Below are 20,666 nucleotides of genomic sequence, written 5' to 3'. Positions count from 1 at the left end.
TCCCAGGAAGAGCAAGGTGTCGGAGAAATGATGATGATAAAACCACTGTAGCAGCTAAGCCATTCCACATATGGTTGGAAACATTAATACAAATATACACCACGTTGTCTGTGAGCTAATGCTTTTTTTCTCTCTTTGTTTCTCTCTCTCTCTCTCTATCTCTCCCAGGGACACTGCAAATTTTTCCGAAGCTGCAACTTAAGCTTTTCCATTATTTGTGGTGACAAATGACCTCTCTTGAGGTCACATAATTCAGTTATTTTTATGAACTGGTTATAGACTGTATGTCAGACATGAACACATAGCCACCATACCCATCCAAACCTCAAACCAAACAACATTCATCATGAGCCACCACAAGACATCAATTCATCAGTTACCCTGTCCAGAGAGACTCGAGTATAACTACCCAGACTACAGTGCAGCCATCACCCTCCCCTGCTTCATTACCAACACAAAATATAACTGACAAACCATCCACCATGCCAGCATTGCAGAGCAGTCCCCCACACCACAATACACCTCATGCACCTCACTGTCAGGGTACAGAAATTTATTTAGGATAACCTCAACAAAGCATCACTGGACGAACCCGGTTTAATGCAGTCCGCAGCTTCATGTTCAGATAAGCCAGGGGTTACAGCAGTAACAACAACAACTTAGCTTAAATTCATACTTTATCTTCCAGGGCCAGCTATGAAAGACCATGAGTGACTCTGGCACTGAGAGCAGCCCAGGTCGCCAGCGTAGGTCAACAGAGAGAAGTCGTGAAAACATTCGGGAGTATGTGAAGCATCTGTTAGGTAAGAAGGGTAGTGAATCACCAGGCCAGAAGTCACCACGCTCAGCCGGGGAAGGGAAGTCACCTTCAGAATTAACAACACCAAAATATATTTTAGGGGAAGATAGTTTGGAAGAGGATTCATCTCCCACTCATTCCAGCCCTGTAAAACAGTCTCTTACATCATCACTAGAGCAGCCGAATATGGATTCAAAGAAAGAATCTTCAAATTTAGTAAGATCTCCTAAAACAAAACGTAAATTAGATACTAGCAGAGCTTTGACAGCTGGATCACCAGATACTTCACAAGAAAACTCAGGTGACAAAAAAAATGAAAACTCAAAAGCAAAGGAGTCGATCAGGCCATCTAAGAAAGACACATCACCTGGGAACAGTAGTGGCAAAGCTAGTTGTACATCACCAGGGAAAGATAATGAGAGTAAAAAGAGTAGTAAAACTCAAAGTACAGATCAGAGCAGTAGCAGATCTGAGGAAAAAAATGCAGCATCACCAAAAAGTAAAGATTCCAGTAAAGATAATTCCCCCTCTCTGAATAAGAAGGCAACAACACCAAAGATTGGAAAGTCAGAAACAAAGAGTGATTCTCCGCCTGATTTAGTCCTCTTTTTGAAGGAGGGACGAGGCCGTGCTCAAAACTGGAGTGAACCCCCTACACTTGACCCTGAGAGCATTGCCACTAGACGAAGGACCAGAGTGCCTGAAGACCCAGCAGCACTACTTGTTGGCAAAAGCAAACAGGTAGTGAAAAAAGAAGTTAAAGAGCAACCAAAGAAAGATCTGAGGAAAGAGAAAAAGATCAAAGTGATGGAAACACCTGAATCCCTGAAGAGACTGGCACAAGGGTATCCTGTAAGAGACTCTACAAGGTCACCGAATGCAAGCAAGGGAATTGCAGACAATGTGGTGGAAACAAAATGCATCCGAAAGAGCATCGGGAAGTCTGCTACAGAGAGCAGTTCCCAGCCAAGTAGTAGTGATGAACAGCAAAATATTGTCAGGAGATCCAGAGGTAGACCTAGAATATCAAGTGACATGGAAGTGGTTTCTAAAGGTGGAAATATAAAAGATACAAAAACTCCAACAAAGGAGAGCCTTGGACTGGGAACAAGTTCTGCAAATCCTGAAACAGTTATCACAAGAATGTCCAGGAGCAGAGCAGGAAGCAGCAGTCCAAGTGTTGTGATGTCTGATTCCGATTCTGATGCTGAGGTTAAGAGAGCCTCTCTCAAGAACAAGAAAAAACAGATTGCTGGCAAAAGTACCTCAAGTGCTCTAAAATTAGCTGAATATGTTAAGTCAAAGTATGTCAAGAAAGAGGCAACTAAGGAGGAATGTCAAGTGACTTCCCAGTCAGAAAAGAAGGATCAGACTGATTTAAAGCAGCAGAAGAGCAATGATGCAAAGGTAGACAAAGTAATTGAAGATAAGTTATCCTGTCAGAAACCAATAAACAGTAAGTCTGTTTCCGGTGACAATCAGAGTAAACTGACAGAAAGCGCTAGTAAAGTAGTAGTGTGTGTTGCAAGTACTATAGATACAGGTCAGAGCCACAAAAGTATGACGGAAACCAGTGTATCCCCAGTCAAAGGGCAGGTGACAGTGGAAAAGTCACTTGAAAGTAATGAAGTGGCAACTACATCAAGCCTCCCACGATCATCAGATAGTCCTGGAGGTGGAGGAAATAATGTAACTGTATCCCCATCTTCCAAGGGAAGTCACAGTCCAGGAGTTTCTAACCTACAGAAGCAACAGATTGTGAAGGTCCCACGTATACTGTCATACCGAGTAGCAGCTGTGGGTGCAGAAGTCAGTCCCACTTCACCCAGAAAAGTAAGCCTGAATCTTAAAGGAATCTTGCCTGAGCAACTGCTAAGGAGCTCTACCAGCAAAGTGAAAGAATTGGTAAACAAAAATCCATCTAACAGTATGGTGAAAGTGGTTGCCATCCCTAGTAATGATAATAATCCTTTAATACAAAAAGCAAGTTTACCTCCACAAAAAGGACCTCTGTATGAATATACTGACATTGAAACGGAGGAAGTTGTTGTTGGAGGGGAGAATGATGAATCTGCTGGAAATATGAATACCGTAGGTAAAGTAAATACAAAGTGGGATTTACTAGCACGAGAAGATACGGGAAGTAGCAGTGACGATGAAAACACTAAGAGCACTGAGCTGTGTCCTGTACCAAAGAAAGAAATGATGTCTCCTGAAGGTAGAGTTGCTTTGGATCACTCGTACTCCTCTGGCAGTTCCGAGATGAGCAAAGCGTCCTCCAGTGCACGGAAAAAGTCTCCTATTACGTATGAGAAGACTATGTCTCCTAGACCTGTTTACAGTAGTTCTAGCCTTGCCAAAAGATCTCTTGATATAATGCTGCACAATGACAAAATAAACATATTACGGCAGATGAGTCAAATCTTCAACGATGAAAAACCGCCTCAGCCAGACACAGATGATAATACTATGTCCAGCTCTGATGGAGAAGAAGAAAAAGAAATAATAAAAAGTAAGGCCTCGCTAAAAAGTAAAAAGGTTGATGATATAGTGACACCTTTAGCTGCTGAAACCCAATTTGAAAACAGTACTGAAGGTACCAAGAATCAGGCTTCTCCTAATGAGCCAGAAGTTGAAGAATCAGATTCCAAAACTGCCAGCTGTTCATCAGGTGAGATGCCTGCAAAGAGCTTACCATCAAAAGTTCAAGTTGACACTCCCATAGACAAAGCAAGAGCAGAACAAATGCAAGATGAGTGTAAGATAATTACACTCAATACTAGTAGTGAGTCAGATGCTTCGCTAAATCCTTCTACAGATAACACTAAAGATGATGAACATTCACAAATTAAGGTGGAGCAGTTAGATGATAAGCCACTGACAGAGCGTCCTATGGGAAAAACAGTTGTGGGTAGTCCATTTCATGGCTTTCCAGATACTGATCCCAAGGTACATCATGTTCCAAGTTATACTGCTCTTGGAAATGAGAAGATTCATGTTCAGAGCAGTGTAGGACCAGGTGGGGAGACTGTGGACATCATAGATGGGTTTACTTTTGTTTCATTTTCTACAATACAAGAAATGGAAGCTTATGACAGCAAACTTGGTGATGGGACGCTGATACTTCGCCGCAAGAAGAGGCGGAGAAAAGGAAAGAAGATTCACTGGACAAGGCAGAGGCGTACAATAGCACAGGAGCCGTCAGGGCAGGTGCAATTGCAGGTGAAGGTGCATGACAGCCAGAACACCGAGCAAGAGGACAATAAGGAACACCGGCACTCTGGAGCATTTGCAAGGTGGGTCTACACACTAAGCTTAGACAGTGTTCTCATATACTATATTCATGATGTTCCTAACTTCGTATCATAATGTTATTTGTGTGAAAAGTTAATGAATCTGTTTAAGCAACAGTAGTATGAGATAATGTACTTGTAATTGAAGTGTGTTGATGAGTGCATAAAATGTTACTTAATGCTTTAAATATAGTTTTGGATCTTGAGATAAGTTATATAATTTCTGTCTTCAGAGCATGTGTGTAGTGAACATGAGCATCTTTCAGTCAGAATTAGAAAACATTTTAATAGCTGAACAGTGAAGCAACAAGTAAAATGAGATTACAGTATTGACATAGGAAGTGGCTCCATGCAATACAGTAATAAAAGAGAGCTAAGTGTGCAAAGTGGAAAACGAAATTGGCACAGGAAACGAAAATGGTCAGCATTATGAAGGCCATGCTGTTGAACAGAAGTATGAGTGTAAAGGAGCATTGTGGTGTTGATGTGGATGTGATGAACAGTGTTAAGAGAAATACTTTGAGATGGTTTGGCGGTGTAAAGAGGGTGGAGAATGAGAGACTGACTTGAAGAATGTATGTGAGTGGGGAGGAGGGTAGAGTGAGATGTGAGTTGGAGGGAGGGCAGCCAAATAACAAAGGACAGGACAACATGGAAGCAGTTTGTTTGTGGCTACACCTTATGGGATTAAAGTGTCTAACCTCCCCCCCCCTTTTTTTTTTTTTTACCCCTGAAGCACAGGTCGTCGCGTTTGCGACACTCGCCAAAAAGGGCATAACGGCGGATCGTCGCGTTTGCAATTCGAGTTAATTTTGAATAAATGCGGGCAAGGATGTTCCAGCTGGTATTGTCTATCAGTACCACCACCCTTTAGCTACAAGTAGCATACTTTACCTTTGTACTACTGTCCTCCGTTGTTGCCAAGTATTGCGTTCCCCCCCTCCCCCCACCACCACCACCACGGCCCGGCCAGCCTGTCTGTGATATATGGCAGCGCTCTGACTGCTCAGAACTGTAAATCTGTGCTCTCCTCTCACAAGAAGTTTATGCTAATAGGAAATGCTTGTTTCACCAGTTGTCACACTAGCTTTTTTTCGCGCGGTTTGCTCCTGTTTAGCGTCAGTTTACCGCAGGCTTTCAAAGTGACATTATGGCGAGTTCTATCTCTTCCAAGTCAGTGCGAGCGGCCGACAGGAACGAGAATAAAGTGATGGGCGTAAGGCAGAATAAAAAGCGCGCCGCGGTGACCTTTTGGGAAGTAGTATGATTGAAAATGATGTAGTATACGTGTTTTTAGCTGTGAAAATGGAAATGTTTGTTGAGTGACGGGAAGACCGCCGCCGTGCTTCATGTCGGCCGTACGCTTCGTTGATTTTAGCCTTATTTTCAGTGCTTATTGTACAAATACGGATTCCAAACTACCTGTACGTTGTAGTATAAAGTTTACTGTGACAGAATGAGGCTGTGGTAGAGGGGAAACCGGGTTGCTGGAGGTGTGAAAGTGAAGATTTTGTTACCCAACTTTGCAAGTCTCCACAAGTCCTTGGGTAGTCCACGAAGGCTCAACACCTGTCTCTGGAGAAAGCTGAATGTAAGTACTATCTGCCATACCAAGTATAATGTTCTAGGGTTAATCTCTGATTTTTGGCTAATATTTTCCTACAGGTACTCAGACCGCGATCAAACCCCGCCACCTGGGGGGGGGGGATCGGCTGTTGACGGCCGCGGTTTAGGGGTTACCGTATTTCGCGGCATATAAGACGCACTTTTTTGTCTCAAAGTTACCTTAAAATATCCCCATGCGTCCTGCACGTTAGACTAAGGCAGGTTAGTTAGGCATCACTGAGAAGAAACTCTTATAAAGATGATCATTTCAATGCTTAGCAACCACAGGTGTCTTCTACAGTATGCAGACTTGATTTTATTCTTAAAAATAATATACACTAGTGTGTATATGCAGCAGATTACAGAAACACCCGAGATCAGAAACACATAAAACTTTCGCGGGTTTGTTTACAGCTCAACTGGCTAACATCGTGAAGATATTTAGCGGTTTAGCAATTTAACAGTTTAACATCCGCACTATTCCAGCAAGCTAACGTACATGATCACTGGTGAACTGTCTGCTAACCTTCTGAAAGGCAATCATGACCACTTTGCTTGCCATCCATTCACTATCGAGCAAAGCAATCATACTGGAGAGATGCTGGCTAGTGAAACTGCCAAGTCATCAAAACAGACTTTCGTCACGTATGGAAATAAAGTAACCCTAATTAGGTCAGTTACTTTTGTGACATTTTGTGAGTGTATATATGCAGCAGATATTAAAACACGCAAGTTCAAAAACACAAAGCATTCACGGTTTGTTTTCAGCTCAACTGGCCAATACCGTCAAGGAGTTTAGTGGTTTAGCAACTTAGCAGTTTAGTGTCTAGCGTACACCCTACTCTAGCAAGCTAACGTGCTCACTGGTGAACTGTCTGCTAACCTTCAGAAAGGCAATCATGACCACTTTGCTTGCCATCCATTCACTAACTAGCAAAGGAATCATGCTGGAGAGATGCTGGCTAGTGAAACTGCCAAGTCATCAAAACAGACTTTCTTCACGTATGGAAATTCAGTAACCCTAATTAGGTCAGTTACTTTTGTGACATTTTGTGAGTGTATATACTGTATGCAGCAGATATTAAAACATGCAAGTTCAAGAACACAAAGCAGTCACAGGATTGTTTTCAGCTCAACTGGCCAATACCGTCAAGGGGTTTAGCGGTTTAGCAACTTAGCAGTTTAGTGTCTAGCGTACACCCTACTCTAGCAAGCTAACGAAGTTACAGCTTCACTTTTTCAGCCAAGTGAAGTACTTTAGCAATGTCTATGCAACTCAGGGCACACCCAATTACAGTATTTTGTTATGAAAATAGGATAAAATTCACTGAGTAGCATAACTGATGCAATATCTGAAATAGCAGTGCCTGACGGGCATTCATATCAGCGTCCGCCATTTCTGCTGTATTCTTAGCAGACGAAGCGATCAGAATGATTGACAACGTTCACTCTCTGCATCTCTGCTGCCTAAGCAAAGCTCTCATGATCGGCAATGGGGATCATTTAGGCCGTAACGTCCAAATTTGTTAGGTTAGGTTAGGTTAGGTTGTAAAATCGTTTGCCATTTTGGACGTTACGGCCGAAACGACCAAATCGTAAGGTGTAGGTGAGAGTTTGGTGTGGGTGTAGTTAAGGAAGTAGAAGTGGGAAGAGTCAGGCTAGGGATCTGATAATCCGCTTATTATAATCCCTTCAGCCCAGTAATGTATTTTATAGTGTAGTTTATTCATGCTCGCCATATGATTTTATTCAGTTCAGGAAACGTACTGAGGAGGTTAATGTGGGCTGTATCAAATGCCCCAAGTCTGAATATCGCCTGTGCTCAGTTAAAACGATTGCCAAGTTAAAGTCGTATGAAGTGTGGTATAAGCAATTCAATGGATGGTACTGAGGACCATTTACTGTATGAAAGTGACAGTGAAACAGTGATGATGACCGTGGTGATGACTTCCAGTGATGCTTCAGGACTTGGGGGAAGTAGTGATGAATTCTCAGGATTTGAAGACGAGTGAAATTTTCACCATGTCAGTAATATGAAGTGAATATAGGTTTTAGGTGATCATGACAGATGCAACCATGGAAAATTTAGGATCAATGGTGTTGTACACCTTTAGTCTTGCACTGACGATGTTTGGATGAATAAATTGTTTGAGATGTTTCATGTCCTTAAGTGATGATATTTATATTGAAGAACCAAATACATTTTGATATTTTTGGCATATAATAAAGCCACTGGGTACTCCAAAACGGACTGATGTAAATGTTTCAGAGGTGAGCGAATGTTGCATGTGGTGTGTACGTGTGCGTGTGTGTGTGTGTACCATAGCGACTAGGAGGCAGCAAAGACCAAAAATGGATGTTTTCACAGTACTCGAATGTTTTGAGATGGATGTCTGTTTTTAGCAAATTCTGGTAAGAGAAATATGCATTTTTAATTGTTGATGCTGGAAGGAAAACAGCTGACAGTAAGGGAGTGATACTGGGAGAAGAGGGTTGAGCCAGTTGTCTAGCGCTTGGGATGCAGCAGTGTTGCTAAGAGATAGTTTCACCATTCTCGACATGTTTTGAGATGAATGTCTGTTTTTAGTAAATTGTGATCAGTGAAGAACGTATTTTTAACTGTTGATGCTGCAAGGGAAACATCGCTGACAGTGAGGAAGTGATACTGAGAGGAAGGGGTAGAGACTGCTGTCTAGCGACTGGGAGGCAGCAGTGTTACTAAGGTGTAGCAATGGATGTTTTCACCATAGTATGTTTTGAAATGAATGTTTATAGTAAATTATGATCAGTGAAGCATACATTTTTAATTGTTGATGCTGCAAGGCAAACATAGCTGACAGTGAAGGAGTGATACTGAGAGAAGAGAGTAAAAACAGCTGTCTATCCTGTTCCCAAGCAGCCTTGCTAAATTGAACTTTGGTTGTAAAACATTGTAATTTGTGTATTTACAAGTGCTACCTTTTTATATTATTTGTGGAGGTAATTACAGGTTAGTTAGAGTGCATGATTAATTATGGTATTAGTCTGATATTGTGCTTGAGTCAAGGCAATGTGAGGAAATTCCGTAACAGGTGTGGAATATGACGGGGTTCTTTTAGGATAAATGAACTGATGTGAACATTCATTTTACTTTATGTTTTCGTCAGTGAATGAAAGAATAGAGTTTATTGACTTCATTTGTGGTTTTAAATTAATAAAATATTAAAAACTGTTTATATCAGTTTACTGATACATATTTATCAGCAAAGTTGAGATGGCCTCGTGGTTTGAAGTCACGTTTTATTAAGACGGGGTTTTGTTTTCTCTTTTCCTGTATCATTCTTTGTACATAAAAGAAGAAACTAAAGGATGATGAGCAGTACTGAATAGATTCTGAAAGGTGAGTGTTGTATCTAAGTGATAGTGGCTCATATCAGTCACGTTTTGTCAAGAAGGGGCATTGTTTTCTTTTCCTGTACCATTCTTTGTATATAAAAAAAGAAACCAAAGGCTGATGATCAGTAATGAATAGATTCTGAAAGGTGAGTGTGTATCTGTGTGGTAATGGCTCTTATCAAGAAACCTTACTGCAGTCTTGGTTGGGGCAAACTTTTTTTTCACAGAACTGCCCTGCCAGAATTAGGGTGCGTCTTTCACAATGCTGCGTCTTACATGCCGCGAAATACGGTAAATACTGGGCAAAGGCTTCAGAGCCTATCCCAAGGCCCAGTAGTCCTCCTACACGACTCCACATGTCACCACTTCGGCGCTAACACCCACCATCCATATTGATACATGCTAGGGTTGTCTCATACAGGTCTTGTGTACTAGTATTAGCATGGGTGTTTTTATGACATGTCGTTGGGTCTTCTGGTAGATCAGTAAAGTCTGCTTTTGTGAAATTCAAATCCTTAAACCGTTCCCTGGCCCAGCCGGGATTTTCCTGGGTTCATTGGGACTGCAGACTGCTGCTTCTCTACTAATTCAGCCACTGTCTACCCCGATATCCAGCAGTGTTGTGTGTTGGTGGGAGTGTTCGGAAAGGCGAGTTGCCAGCTATCAAAGAAGTTTTCCCTGTAAGATACTGAAGGAATGCCAGAGATGTGTTCCGGGCCCAAACCCAAACTCTCGTATACCTTACTCAGTAAAGACTGACACAGAAACACCATAGGTAATGTTGTTATCCTTGTAAACAATACTACAGCAAAAAAAAAAAAGGGGGGGGGGGAGACATCAAACATCACATACAAACATGTTATGGCAGTTTTTTTTTATTTATCCATCCATCCATCATCCAATCCTACGTTGCCCCACGAGGAGCATAAGAGCCCAGGGCTAGGCAAGTTGGTCCTGACATTTAAGATGAGAGTGACCAGCCTAACTTATTCCTGAGTGGCATTATGTGAGCAATAACCCCAACCACTCCTTGGATATAAACCTTCACCGATTAAATCTGATTGGAGTGCTGCAATTACCCACTACAAATGAAAAATATTGAAGTCTATGTAAAAAAAAGACAACAACCTTTTGGAATAGCGGTGGTGGTGATGGTGCAGCACATGGCGATGTGGAAAGGTAAGGAGATTGGAGGTGTGGTGCTGAGATGCATTCAGGGGAACAGACACAGCGAGAGTGAATGAGCATGGGCCAGGCAGGCAGCATGCTAAACGAGGTTGGGGGAGGGCAGGGGGATGGGGAGGGAGACACCTCTGGCAGCACTGAGCGTGGCGGGAGATGGAGGATGGACGGGGTGGGTTGGGGACGGGGTGGGTTGGGGACGGGGTGATAAGCAAGGGGATGGAGGGAGGATGGGGAGAGCCACGTGCACCACCACATCTGTGTTCAGACGTGAGTGTCTCAGAGCTAGGGGGCGGTGGAGTGTTCGGTCTGGCAAAGCAATGGCCATTTGGATTGTGGGAATGTTCCCGAATTTGTTTTGTTCAATGTAGCAAGTGTTTGGTTTGGGGGGCACTGTATATCAGGGTATGCTGTAGACAGATACTTGAGTTTGGAGGGTGTAATTGGATTGGATGAAGGTGTGTTAGTGCTCATATTAACATATAGGTGTGAGATATGGCATGAGAACAAAGTCAAGAGTAAGAGCAGTAAATGTGCATTTTGAGGGATATGTATGGAGTGCATAGAATGGACAGAATAATAAATAATGCTGTTTTGCAAAGGGTGTAGAGTAAGAAACTTTTGACAGCAGGATTGAAGAGTGAGGGATGAGATGGAAAGAGTGGATGTATATTAAATGATGAAAATAGTATACAGATATGTGAATGAGTTACAAGGTGGGAGGAGGCATGGTAGGACAAGAAGGTTGAAGGATACAGTACTGTAAATGATTCTCTAAGAAAAATAAGGTATTGAAGTTGATGAGGCTAGGGAACTGACAGGGAATAGAGTTGGATGAATTCTGAATGGAGGAGCACATGACAAAGGTTTGACAATCTCTCTCTCTCTCTCTCTCTCTCTCTCTCTCTCTCTCACTTAATAGTTGTCAAATTGACTCATTCTGGTAGGTACCGTAATAAAAAGCACAACTATAAAGGGGGAAAAAAAAAATAGAAAATGTCCCCCAAATATCTGCAGATTGTTAGGCCTGTGGGGTGGGGTCTGGATCATGGGCCTTGGATGGTTAGTGAATGAGTGTCTTGCCCATTTACTTGGGCATGCTGTTGATAGTTCTCCCTGTGTTGTGCTGTCTTTCTTTACTTTCTGTAGTCTGCCTCACCCGTCCTTTAGGTAGGAGCAGGAGATCAGGATGGTGATGGTAATTAAAGTATGTAATGAAATTCTCTGTAAGAGGAGCACCAAGCATCAGTAACTAATCACTGCTGTATAATATTTGTATTTTATATTGCATTTTTTCTTTTCAGCAATGACTTGGATGCATTTTTGGATAACAATTCTCGTTTGAACATCAGCTATACAATACCAAAATGCCAGTAAGTGTACACCATACTAGAGTTGTTCAGTCTGTCTCTGATTGTACTCAGCAACTATTATGTTCTGTCAGTTTTTTTCTTTCTCACCTTCTGTACCTCACTTATATTCACTTACCAACTATTATGTTTTGTCAGTTTTTTTCTTTCTCACCTTCTGTACCTCGCTTATATTCACTTACCAAATAAATCCATCTTGACCTTCCATGCCTTTTCTTCAGACTTGTCTGTATTTACTGTGTTCACCACCTATCGATATCTTTTCAAAATAGCATATGTGTACAGTAAGACCCCACTATAACGGACTAATTGGGGCCAAAACCATTCCGAGAAAAGCAAAATTCCGATAAAAATGACATCCAGCCTTCCCCCTCCTAACTCAGACTTTTTCCAACGTATCAGACATTAGTCCAGATCGCACCAATGGTTTTTAAATTGTTTTCACTACCACTGCAGTACTGTACTGTACAGTATTATACCTTCAGTTTAGTAATCAAATGGTATAATATATATAACAATACTGTACTGTACACTGATAGACATGTCATTTATTTACCTTATTGTGGTGAACCTAGCTGAAATGGTCAGATAGTCCAGACTGCATCTGGCTTTATCGGACTATTTCCGATATATAGGAATTTAGTGCGGTAGCTCCTTGATTCTGGTAAAAGTGATTTCTGGTCTATTGAAGTCCGTTATATCAAGGTCTTACTGTACTAAGTTTAGTCTCTTCTACCCTTTATCATTATACAGTCAACCTCTGCTGCTCGAAGGTTCACATTTTTGCAGATTTTCTTGGAAATTGTTTCAGAAATGGACAGGAAGATCCCCCCCCCCCCCCCCCCCACAGCTTCAGCTGTACCCAGGGTTTCATTTTTTTTTTTTTTTTTTTTTTTTTTTTTTTTTTTTCATAAATGAGAAATACTGTCCTATACAGTTAAACTGTGCATTTGCCTATGTATAGGCATGTGCTGGTCACCACAGGGAATTAGCAGCACATATCTCCAGCCCCTCTCTTGCGATAGCAAGGTGTGCTGGCTCGTCAGCCCAAGCAAAAGAAGTCTGCGATGTCACTCGAGAATAAAGTGAAGTTGCTTGACATGCTGCATGAGGGGCATTTGTTTGTGGCTGTGGGGCAGCACTCCACCTTCCACCCCAGCTGCCCCTGATGACCTCCCAGTGCTTCTTCAGGGCTCAACTAGGGCTCATCTTGTTCTGCAGTACAGAACATTCATCGCACATCATGTATTGCATCATCGTCATCATGGATGAGTACTGTATTCCGTACAGTACACTATACTGTATACTGTACCCCAGAATTGCTCATGTACAATCATTTTAGGATGTTTAATGTGATATAAAATGCAGTGGGTTTGTAGGTAATATGTATAGCTAAAACATTGAAGTCAGTGACTTCAGCGGTAGGTTTGGGATATTCGTGGAATTCAGTATTCACGGGTTGTTCTGATACATAACCTCTGCAGATATTGGGAGCTAACTATACCTTTGTACTCACAGATCTCTCTAATTTTATCGAACCCACATAGTCCACACATATATTCCCTACCAACCCCATTTCCAGTGCTCTCACTCTTAACCTTTCAGACTTCACTCACACTGTAATTTGAACCTGAACACACACATTCATTCATGTTTGGTTCCTTGTGTTGCAGTACTTCTTTTTCACTCTTCCCTCTCTTTAATATCACTGCGTCAAGGTGCCAGGCACTTAATGTCTTCTGTTAATTGAAATCTCTCCATTCACCAGCCTATCAAAATGTTAAGCACCTGCTCTCTCGGTGACCCCTTTTTACAATAACTTTTAGAAACTATGTCACGATGTTCACATACAGTAACTCTGAACCAGCCTTAAAAGATCTTGTTCACTGCTAGCAAGAAGCACAGCATCATTTGTATACGGCATATGAAAAGTATTTCAGCTGATGTTTTGACCCATATTAAAATCCAGTTCATTGAACAACCACAGGGACATAGCACTTGTCTCACTCCAACACTGATATTAAAAGTTCTCGCTTGAATACCCCTCTTCCCATACACATATTTTGCTGCCTTTAAAAAAAATTGCAGTATTCAGGATCCCTTCCACATTATACAGATACTTAACACCTATGAATTCCTCCAGGCCTACAGTATGTTTTTCTTAGATCTATTAATACCAAACCATATATATTTTGCAGTGGTAGGTGAGGGCGCTCACCATGCACTCATTCAATGTAGTGCTTCTCTCGGGTGTTTACCGTTTCCTCTCTTCCTTCCATGCTGTTCTGTCCTTCTTTCCTTCAGTCTTCCCTTTTCCTTCTGCCTATGCGTGACTTTACACCCCCTCTTCTGTCATTCTTTCTTCCATTCTTTCCTCTTTCTTCTGCCTATGGGTGACTCTACACTGAGTAACAAGCCAGATGGTTTCCTGTACAGCAGGAAGCCATTTACCACGTTGGGTGGTACCATAACCATTTAACCAAATTATGGTGCCTGGTGGATTAGTGGGTAATGAAGGCACTCCAACCAGATTGAGCCTGTGTAGGTTTGTATCCAAGGGATGGTTAGGGTTTATTGCTCACATAATGCCAGTCAGGGATGAGTGAGGCTGATCACTCTCATCTCAATGTCAGGACCAACTTGCATAGCCTCGGGCTTCTATGCTCCTCTTGGGGCAACATAGGATTGAATGATGGATGGATGGATGGATAATACTTTTCATTCACTATGTGCCTTACTCCAAGTATTTCATCCACACATCCCCTATCACATGGACACCTACCCTCCTGTTCATTATTTTCCAGACATTCTGCCAATATCTCACCTTCACTATCACTACTCTTCCTTATACCTTTCCCATAATACCCAACAGACTTATGCGTTAACTTGATGAATTGTTTACTCACATCAATCACTTATTTCCATACAGGACTGCTGTTGCAGTATTTTCAACACCTCTGATACTTCATTCATCCAGGCCTTTTGATATATTACCCATAAACAGTTCACAGTGCCCACTCCACTACATTTTATCACATAACAACTTGCTTCTGTTTTATTGTTGACATTATTAACCCACGGCGTCCCGTCGACGTTCTTTAACGTCCACACGTTTTGTCACTGCCAATCCCGTCGACGTACATAAAACGCGAAAAAATTGCAAGGTCTTTATTTTCCACAATTTTCAATTTTCGTGAGTCATTTTTGGTATGTATACACGTGACACCTTCCTCAACAAGATGCCAGGCAGGGACAATGCCTTACCCAGCATGACCTCCTCCCTCCTCCTGCATGCCATTGTCTCAGCAATTCACCTGTTATCAGTGACCTGGCCAGTATAGCCATGTCAAGCCACGGTACGAAATTCAGGGCCAGAGTGATTCCCCAATCAATGACAATGTGGAGGACAAACTTTACATAGCATTAGAGGAAGAAACAGTTAGAAATGATGATCAGGTAATGTGGCAAAAAAAGGTCAGGTATTAGTGAGTGAAACAATGCTTATAATGCCTATATTACTGCTTGAAAACCAATGTACTCTTGTACTACATATAAATTCGTACCAAGTAAATAAATAAATACTGTTTATGAGTGGTGTGAAATAGTTATCCTCCCATAGAACTCGTTTTCTTTGGTGCCAGCCTGATAGAAAACCCAGTAAGGTAAGGAGGTACTCCTACCTGTAATGAGTATTTAAAACCTCAGGTGAGCAATTTCTCTATGAATTTTCGATGTGTCTCACCAAAAGTGAAGGTTTGAGCCAAAAAAAAAAAATTCCTAAAATGGTCTGGATTGGGGGGAGTCAGTGGTGGAAAAGTGGTCGGGATGGGGCGGGTTAAAGTTAATGGTCATCATTCATTTGTTGTTAATTCTTTCAGTCTGAAAGGTCTCTCTCGGGCCGATGTAAAAGATGTCCCTGAGCTTTTTTTTTTTTTTTTTTTTACAGAACAATGGAAGGAAAAACAAATGAATAAAAAAATATATATCCCAACACCAGATTACTGATGTCCTTCATTCATAAAATATCTGTAGCAGTTGGACTTGAACAGCCGTATGTTGAAGTTTGGGGAGAAACATCTCCGGGGAAGCAAGTTCCAGATAGTTGGAGTTCGGGGAATAAAAGAATTCTGATAGGCATAAGTTCTGCAATATGACTGTGTGACATTCCGGTTACGAGCGCTACCAGATGCCTGTGTAGCATGAGGGAAGGCATGGGGAGATGGCATAATGGACGCAACTTCGTCTGAGCGTTTGCCATAAAAGTATCTGTAAAATACTGCAAGAGAGGCAACATTCCTTCCTACTTGTAGGGGAGATAGTTTATAATAGCAGGGTTATTAATAATTTCAACAGCTTCATTCTGAATTTTGTCTCGCTGTTTTAGTGCAACCTTTCCACATCCATTCCACATGAGTGAGCAATATTCAAGCTGAGAATGCACATGACTCTTATAAATTATAGCTACTATAGAAACCTTCCTACTCTTTTTGCCTCAGGGCACTCTGTGTCCCATGTTATGCTGAAGAATAATATTTTGCACTAACCATAGTACAATAAAATGACATCCATGGGGTTGAAAGCTATTTTTTTTTTTTAACTGTTTATTAAGTTTTAACAGATGTTTCATTCATTCTAAATACTTTTCTTCTTGCATTTTCCCCACCAGAGCTACTGAAGAAGGTGTGACAAAGCTAGATGAAGATGAAATAATGGGGGACGTCAAACACACACCAGTCCCAACACTTTCTGTTCCTGATCCTGTTCCAGTAGAGACATCATCTGACCTTCCAGATCAGTCTAATAATGCTGAGCCATCAGGAACTGAAAATGGGCCAAGTACTGTCCATCAGTACGAAGAGGTGAATGCAATCGATATCCTGTATCCGAAAGAGAAGTACAAATACTATTATAACAAAGAATTATGCAAAGAAACAAAGGCAGATGGCTCCAGTGTGTTTGTTCGACGGGCTGGGAAACTTGTTCCTTTGAACAGTGTCTTCAAAAGTCAGACAGTAGAACCTAAAACCAGCAACAAGAAGTTTGTGGAGTTGGTGTATGTATATGATGGAGGACAACTGCTGACACTTGGAGGATCATTGACCAAGATTAATCCGTCCAATTCTGACTCAGTGCGAGCCCGTGTTGTGCTGCCAATTGGTGTCCCACCCATCATGAAAGGAGAGGCTGTAGGTTTCAGAAGCAGAAACATTGAGGCTGTTGAGATCAATGAGGACATGGCTAAGTTTGCTCTCACGGCTTTGTGGGACCCTAATCCTGCAGTCCCAAAGAGCCTTGACACTAAGGCTGAAATGGAACTCCAGACAAAGACTGAGTCAACTCTAGGTTCTGCTGAAAATGAGGAGATTGGAGATACTAAAGATGATGTTAAACTAGAAGAAAAAAAAGATGTCAAAGTTGCAAAGAAAGAAGCTCCTGTAAAACCAACAAAGACAAACATACTTGACATAATTGCTGCTAAATTAGCTATGTCTGATGATGAAAGTGATGAAAAGGAAGAAGTGGAGGGTGACAAGGTAAACACTGAAAAGAAAACTGAGGTGAATGTAGAAATAGAGGGTGACAAGGCAAACACTGATGGTAAAAAAATGGAGATGGATGTAGATAAGGATAATTCAGATGATAATATGACAAAGATGAACTCTGAGAATCTACAAAGTAAAGTAGAAATGGATGCTATAATACAAGACTGTGATGTAGATAATGGTAAAGACAAAGTTGAGGACCTAGGTGACACTACCAGTAAACTGAAAACTGATGAAGATATTCCTTGTAAAGAGGAGATTTCTAAAAGTGGTAAAGTAAAAGAGGAAAATGATGCATCAGTTAAAGAGGAAATTATTATCTCTGAGGAAGACAATGGAGAGACACTGATGCCAATTGAAGAAAAACCTTCAGTCATTGTAAAAGATACAGAGGAAATATTGAAGGAAGAACTGAAGGAAAAAAATGGAAAAGAGTTAACAGAGTCCCAGGTGAAGGATACAGATGAAAAGAAAATTAAAGATACAGATGAAAAGAAGAGTAAAGATACAGAAAAGAAGAGTAAAGATACAGATGAAAAGAAAAGTAAAGATACAGATGAAAAGAAAAGTAAAGATGAACATTCAGTTAAACATGACTTGGATCTGAGTGTGACAAAAACTGATGCATCAGAGAATGCATCAGAAGTTGATGCTAAGGTAGAGAACTCATCAGAAGCTGATGATAAGGTAGAGAACTCTTCAGAAGGTGATGATAAGGATAAGCTGAAGGATGTTACTGACCTTCTGAATTCAGCAAAGGAATCAAGTGATCCAGAAGAGAGTGTTAAAACAGAAAGTGATAGCAAAGTGGGGATTGTCAGTGCCGCAAATTCTGTAGATGCACTTAGTGATACCAAGAGCAATTCTTCATCATCTCAAGAGCTTGGAGATGAAACAGATAGTGAAACACCGAAGGTTCACAGAGAGGATTTGAAGTCAAGAATGTTCAAGAAAAATATTTATCGATTTCCTTCTTTGTCAAGGGAAATGAAGAGACTGAATATGAACTTTGTGAATTATGTACATGAGGTTAGTCAGAGTAATATGATTCTTAGTACTGTATATAAAGTCAGAAATGTTTAAAAAATCCATTAGCTTTTCTCTGGCCAAATATACTACCATTAATATACTGTATACAGTACAGTATAGAATTTCAAACACTATTAACACCATGTATTACAACTGAAAATACCCTATATTAGGTATTGAAATACTGTACCATATTAAAGTACATGAATTACTCAAGTTATGTTAATATTTATTTTCTTTGTATCAGCCACCACAAGAGGAGGAAGCAAAGGGAGGTGAACCAAAGGGAGAATGTAAACATGAACACTGCAAACTAGGATGCGTCTGCGAGTCCTTGGCTTGCCATCGAAGAAGTAAGTTAATCTTCATTGATACTGGTACTTTGTCTTAATTCATGTACAGTACCTCTAGTATTTAAAGGTGTTTATATTAAATTTAACTTATGTCATAAATCTAGGCATGTTTTATGTAATACTTCCAGTTCTTTTATGTGTTTACTATTGTTATAAGTTGTATTCTTTCGACCATGAGACATTTTAATTGAACTTTGGAAAGACCTCTAGTAAAGGTGATGATGAAGGTTGATGAAGGTAGTGTGTAACCTGTCCATTTCAGTAAGTTTCCCAATCTGAATAAATTCATCTGGAGGTTGCAAAGAAGTTAATGAAAAAAAGTCATTAAATTGAAGAGATTATAGTTAATAAAGAGACTTTGCAAATTTTTACATATTTTATAAAATACCAGTACTTTATGCTTTGTTTATAATTACTTCAATCCTTTATATACATATTTTTCTAGACATTTTACTTACTCTAGTATAGCCTATGTATTTCCTCGTACAGTCAGAATGAATGGGAAGGGCATCAGGTGTAAATGGTACAGCGCAGGTAAATCTCATTACTGCTGGCTGTTAAAAGCAAGATAAAGTTTGTTGCTTTGAGATTAAGTTGTTCATCACTAAGTACGGTATTGTACACCCTTGAATTGCCTGGTAAAGATGATAACAGTAGAGCTAGGTAATTCATAGCCATCACTACCCTTCTAGTGTAGTTATCTACCTGTAGGAACCTGGACATCAGTTTTATTTATGGTTAAGCACCTGCATTGCTCTGCAAGTTGCCGTCTGCAGCAAAATCCAGAAAAGACCTTAAACACTAAGGGAAATGCCTGGTCCTAATGTTGCTGGGCTAGTGACATTATGCTGTATAGCATACAATGATATGAGTTTAATTTAGTGTAAAGATGCAGTCATGGTCAAAAGTTACCAACACTTGTCTCCCAGCTGTGGCGAAGAAAGGTGTTACTTAACTGCTTCAGTTTGGTGGTATTTTTTCCCTATTAATTTCTGGCAACTTACTGTGTTATTGAGATTAGGAGAGATTTTTCAAGCTAGAGAGGTTAGATATAGCATTTATTAATCATCATCATCATCATCCGGACCTCCTTTCCCACCCAAGGGCAGGGTGAGGAGTAGCAGTGTCCAGACAGGCCAAAATTGCCCAATCCAATGGGCCACACTTCCATTCACTCATCATTCAAGCCCCCGGAATCCTGCCTCTATCGGATACGCCAGAAACATTCACCACGTTCTGTAGCTTCACATATTGTATCCAACAGAGTCAGTCCAGACGCTGCCACGTTAAAAATAGGTGCCAAAAATCCCTGATCATGCACATCTCCTCACAAAATTCATCCAGCCAGCTCGATCTCCTGTCAGTTCCCTAGCCTCACCGACTTCCAAACCTCTCTTCCTCACACATTCATCCACCATTTCTCTTCACCTTCTCCTTGGCCTTCCTCGCCTCCTCCCTCCTTCGAATTCGCTCAGATATACCTTCTTCACCACTCTATTGTTATCCATTCTCTCCACATGACCATACCATCTCAATACACTCTCTTCAGTTCTGGTGTCCACCGACTCCTCACTCTGCATCTTTCATGAATCACATTATTTAGTATCCTATCCACCCTCTGTACTCCACATACATTCCTCAGCAGTCCCATCTCCACTGCTCTTACTCTTGATATTTCATTTTCATGCTACACCATAGTCTCACATCCATATGTTAAAGTTGGCACTAACACTCCTTCATGTAAGCCTCGTGCAGCTGCAACACTCAATCCTCTGCTTCTTATCAAGGACTTCATGGCACCAGCTACTTTTCTTCCTTGTGTCACTCTACTTTCAACTTCTTTTGTACATTTTCCTCTTTTCTATCACTGTACCCAGGTATTTGAACTCTCTCACCAATTCCAGTCTCTCTCCATTCACTGTTACATTGCACTGGGAGTCACCTTCTCTCTCAGTAACCATCACTCTACTCTTTTCTACATTTACTCTCAAGGAACGATGCTTACAGACATCAGCAAAACTCTGCACTAGCCTACCAAGTTCTTGTCCAGTACTTGCAAGCAGTACTGCATCATCAGCATACAACAAATTTGAGATATTCCATCCATCACCATTCGT

The 20,666-nt window shown here is 41.0% G+C and overlaps 1 protein-coding gene across 1 annotated transcript in view; it reads left to right on the top strand.

Moving 5' to 3' along the window:
- The first annotated feature begins 706 nt into the window (after window positions 1-706).
- Window positions 707-20,666, top strand: part of LOC145411032 (uncharacterized) — a 131,137-nt gene continuing 111,177 nt past the window's right edge. The window contains exons 1-5 of the mRNA XM_080281094.1: window positions 707-4,095; window positions 11,559-11,627; window positions 16,291-17,651; window positions 17,799-18,196; window positions 18,444-18,549. Coding sequence (XP_080137220.1) covers window positions 707-4,095; window positions 11,559-11,627; window positions 16,291-17,651; window positions 17,799-18,196; window positions 18,444-18,549 — 5,323 coding nt within the window. The remainder of the gene's footprint in view (window positions 4,096-11,558; window positions 11,628-16,290; window positions 17,652-17,798; window positions 18,197-18,443; window positions 18,550-20,666) is intronic.

This window comes from Coenobita brevimanus, chromosome 87 (assembly GCF_032717465.1).
Source record: "Coenobita brevimanus isolate Jiangsu-jjx chromosome 87, ASM3271746v2, whole genome shotgun sequence".
Lineage (NCBI taxonomy): Eukaryota > Metazoa > Arthropoda > Malacostraca > Decapoda > Coenobitidae > Coenobita > Coenobita brevimanus.
This window is presented reverse-complemented; position numbering and strand designations above follow the sequence as displayed.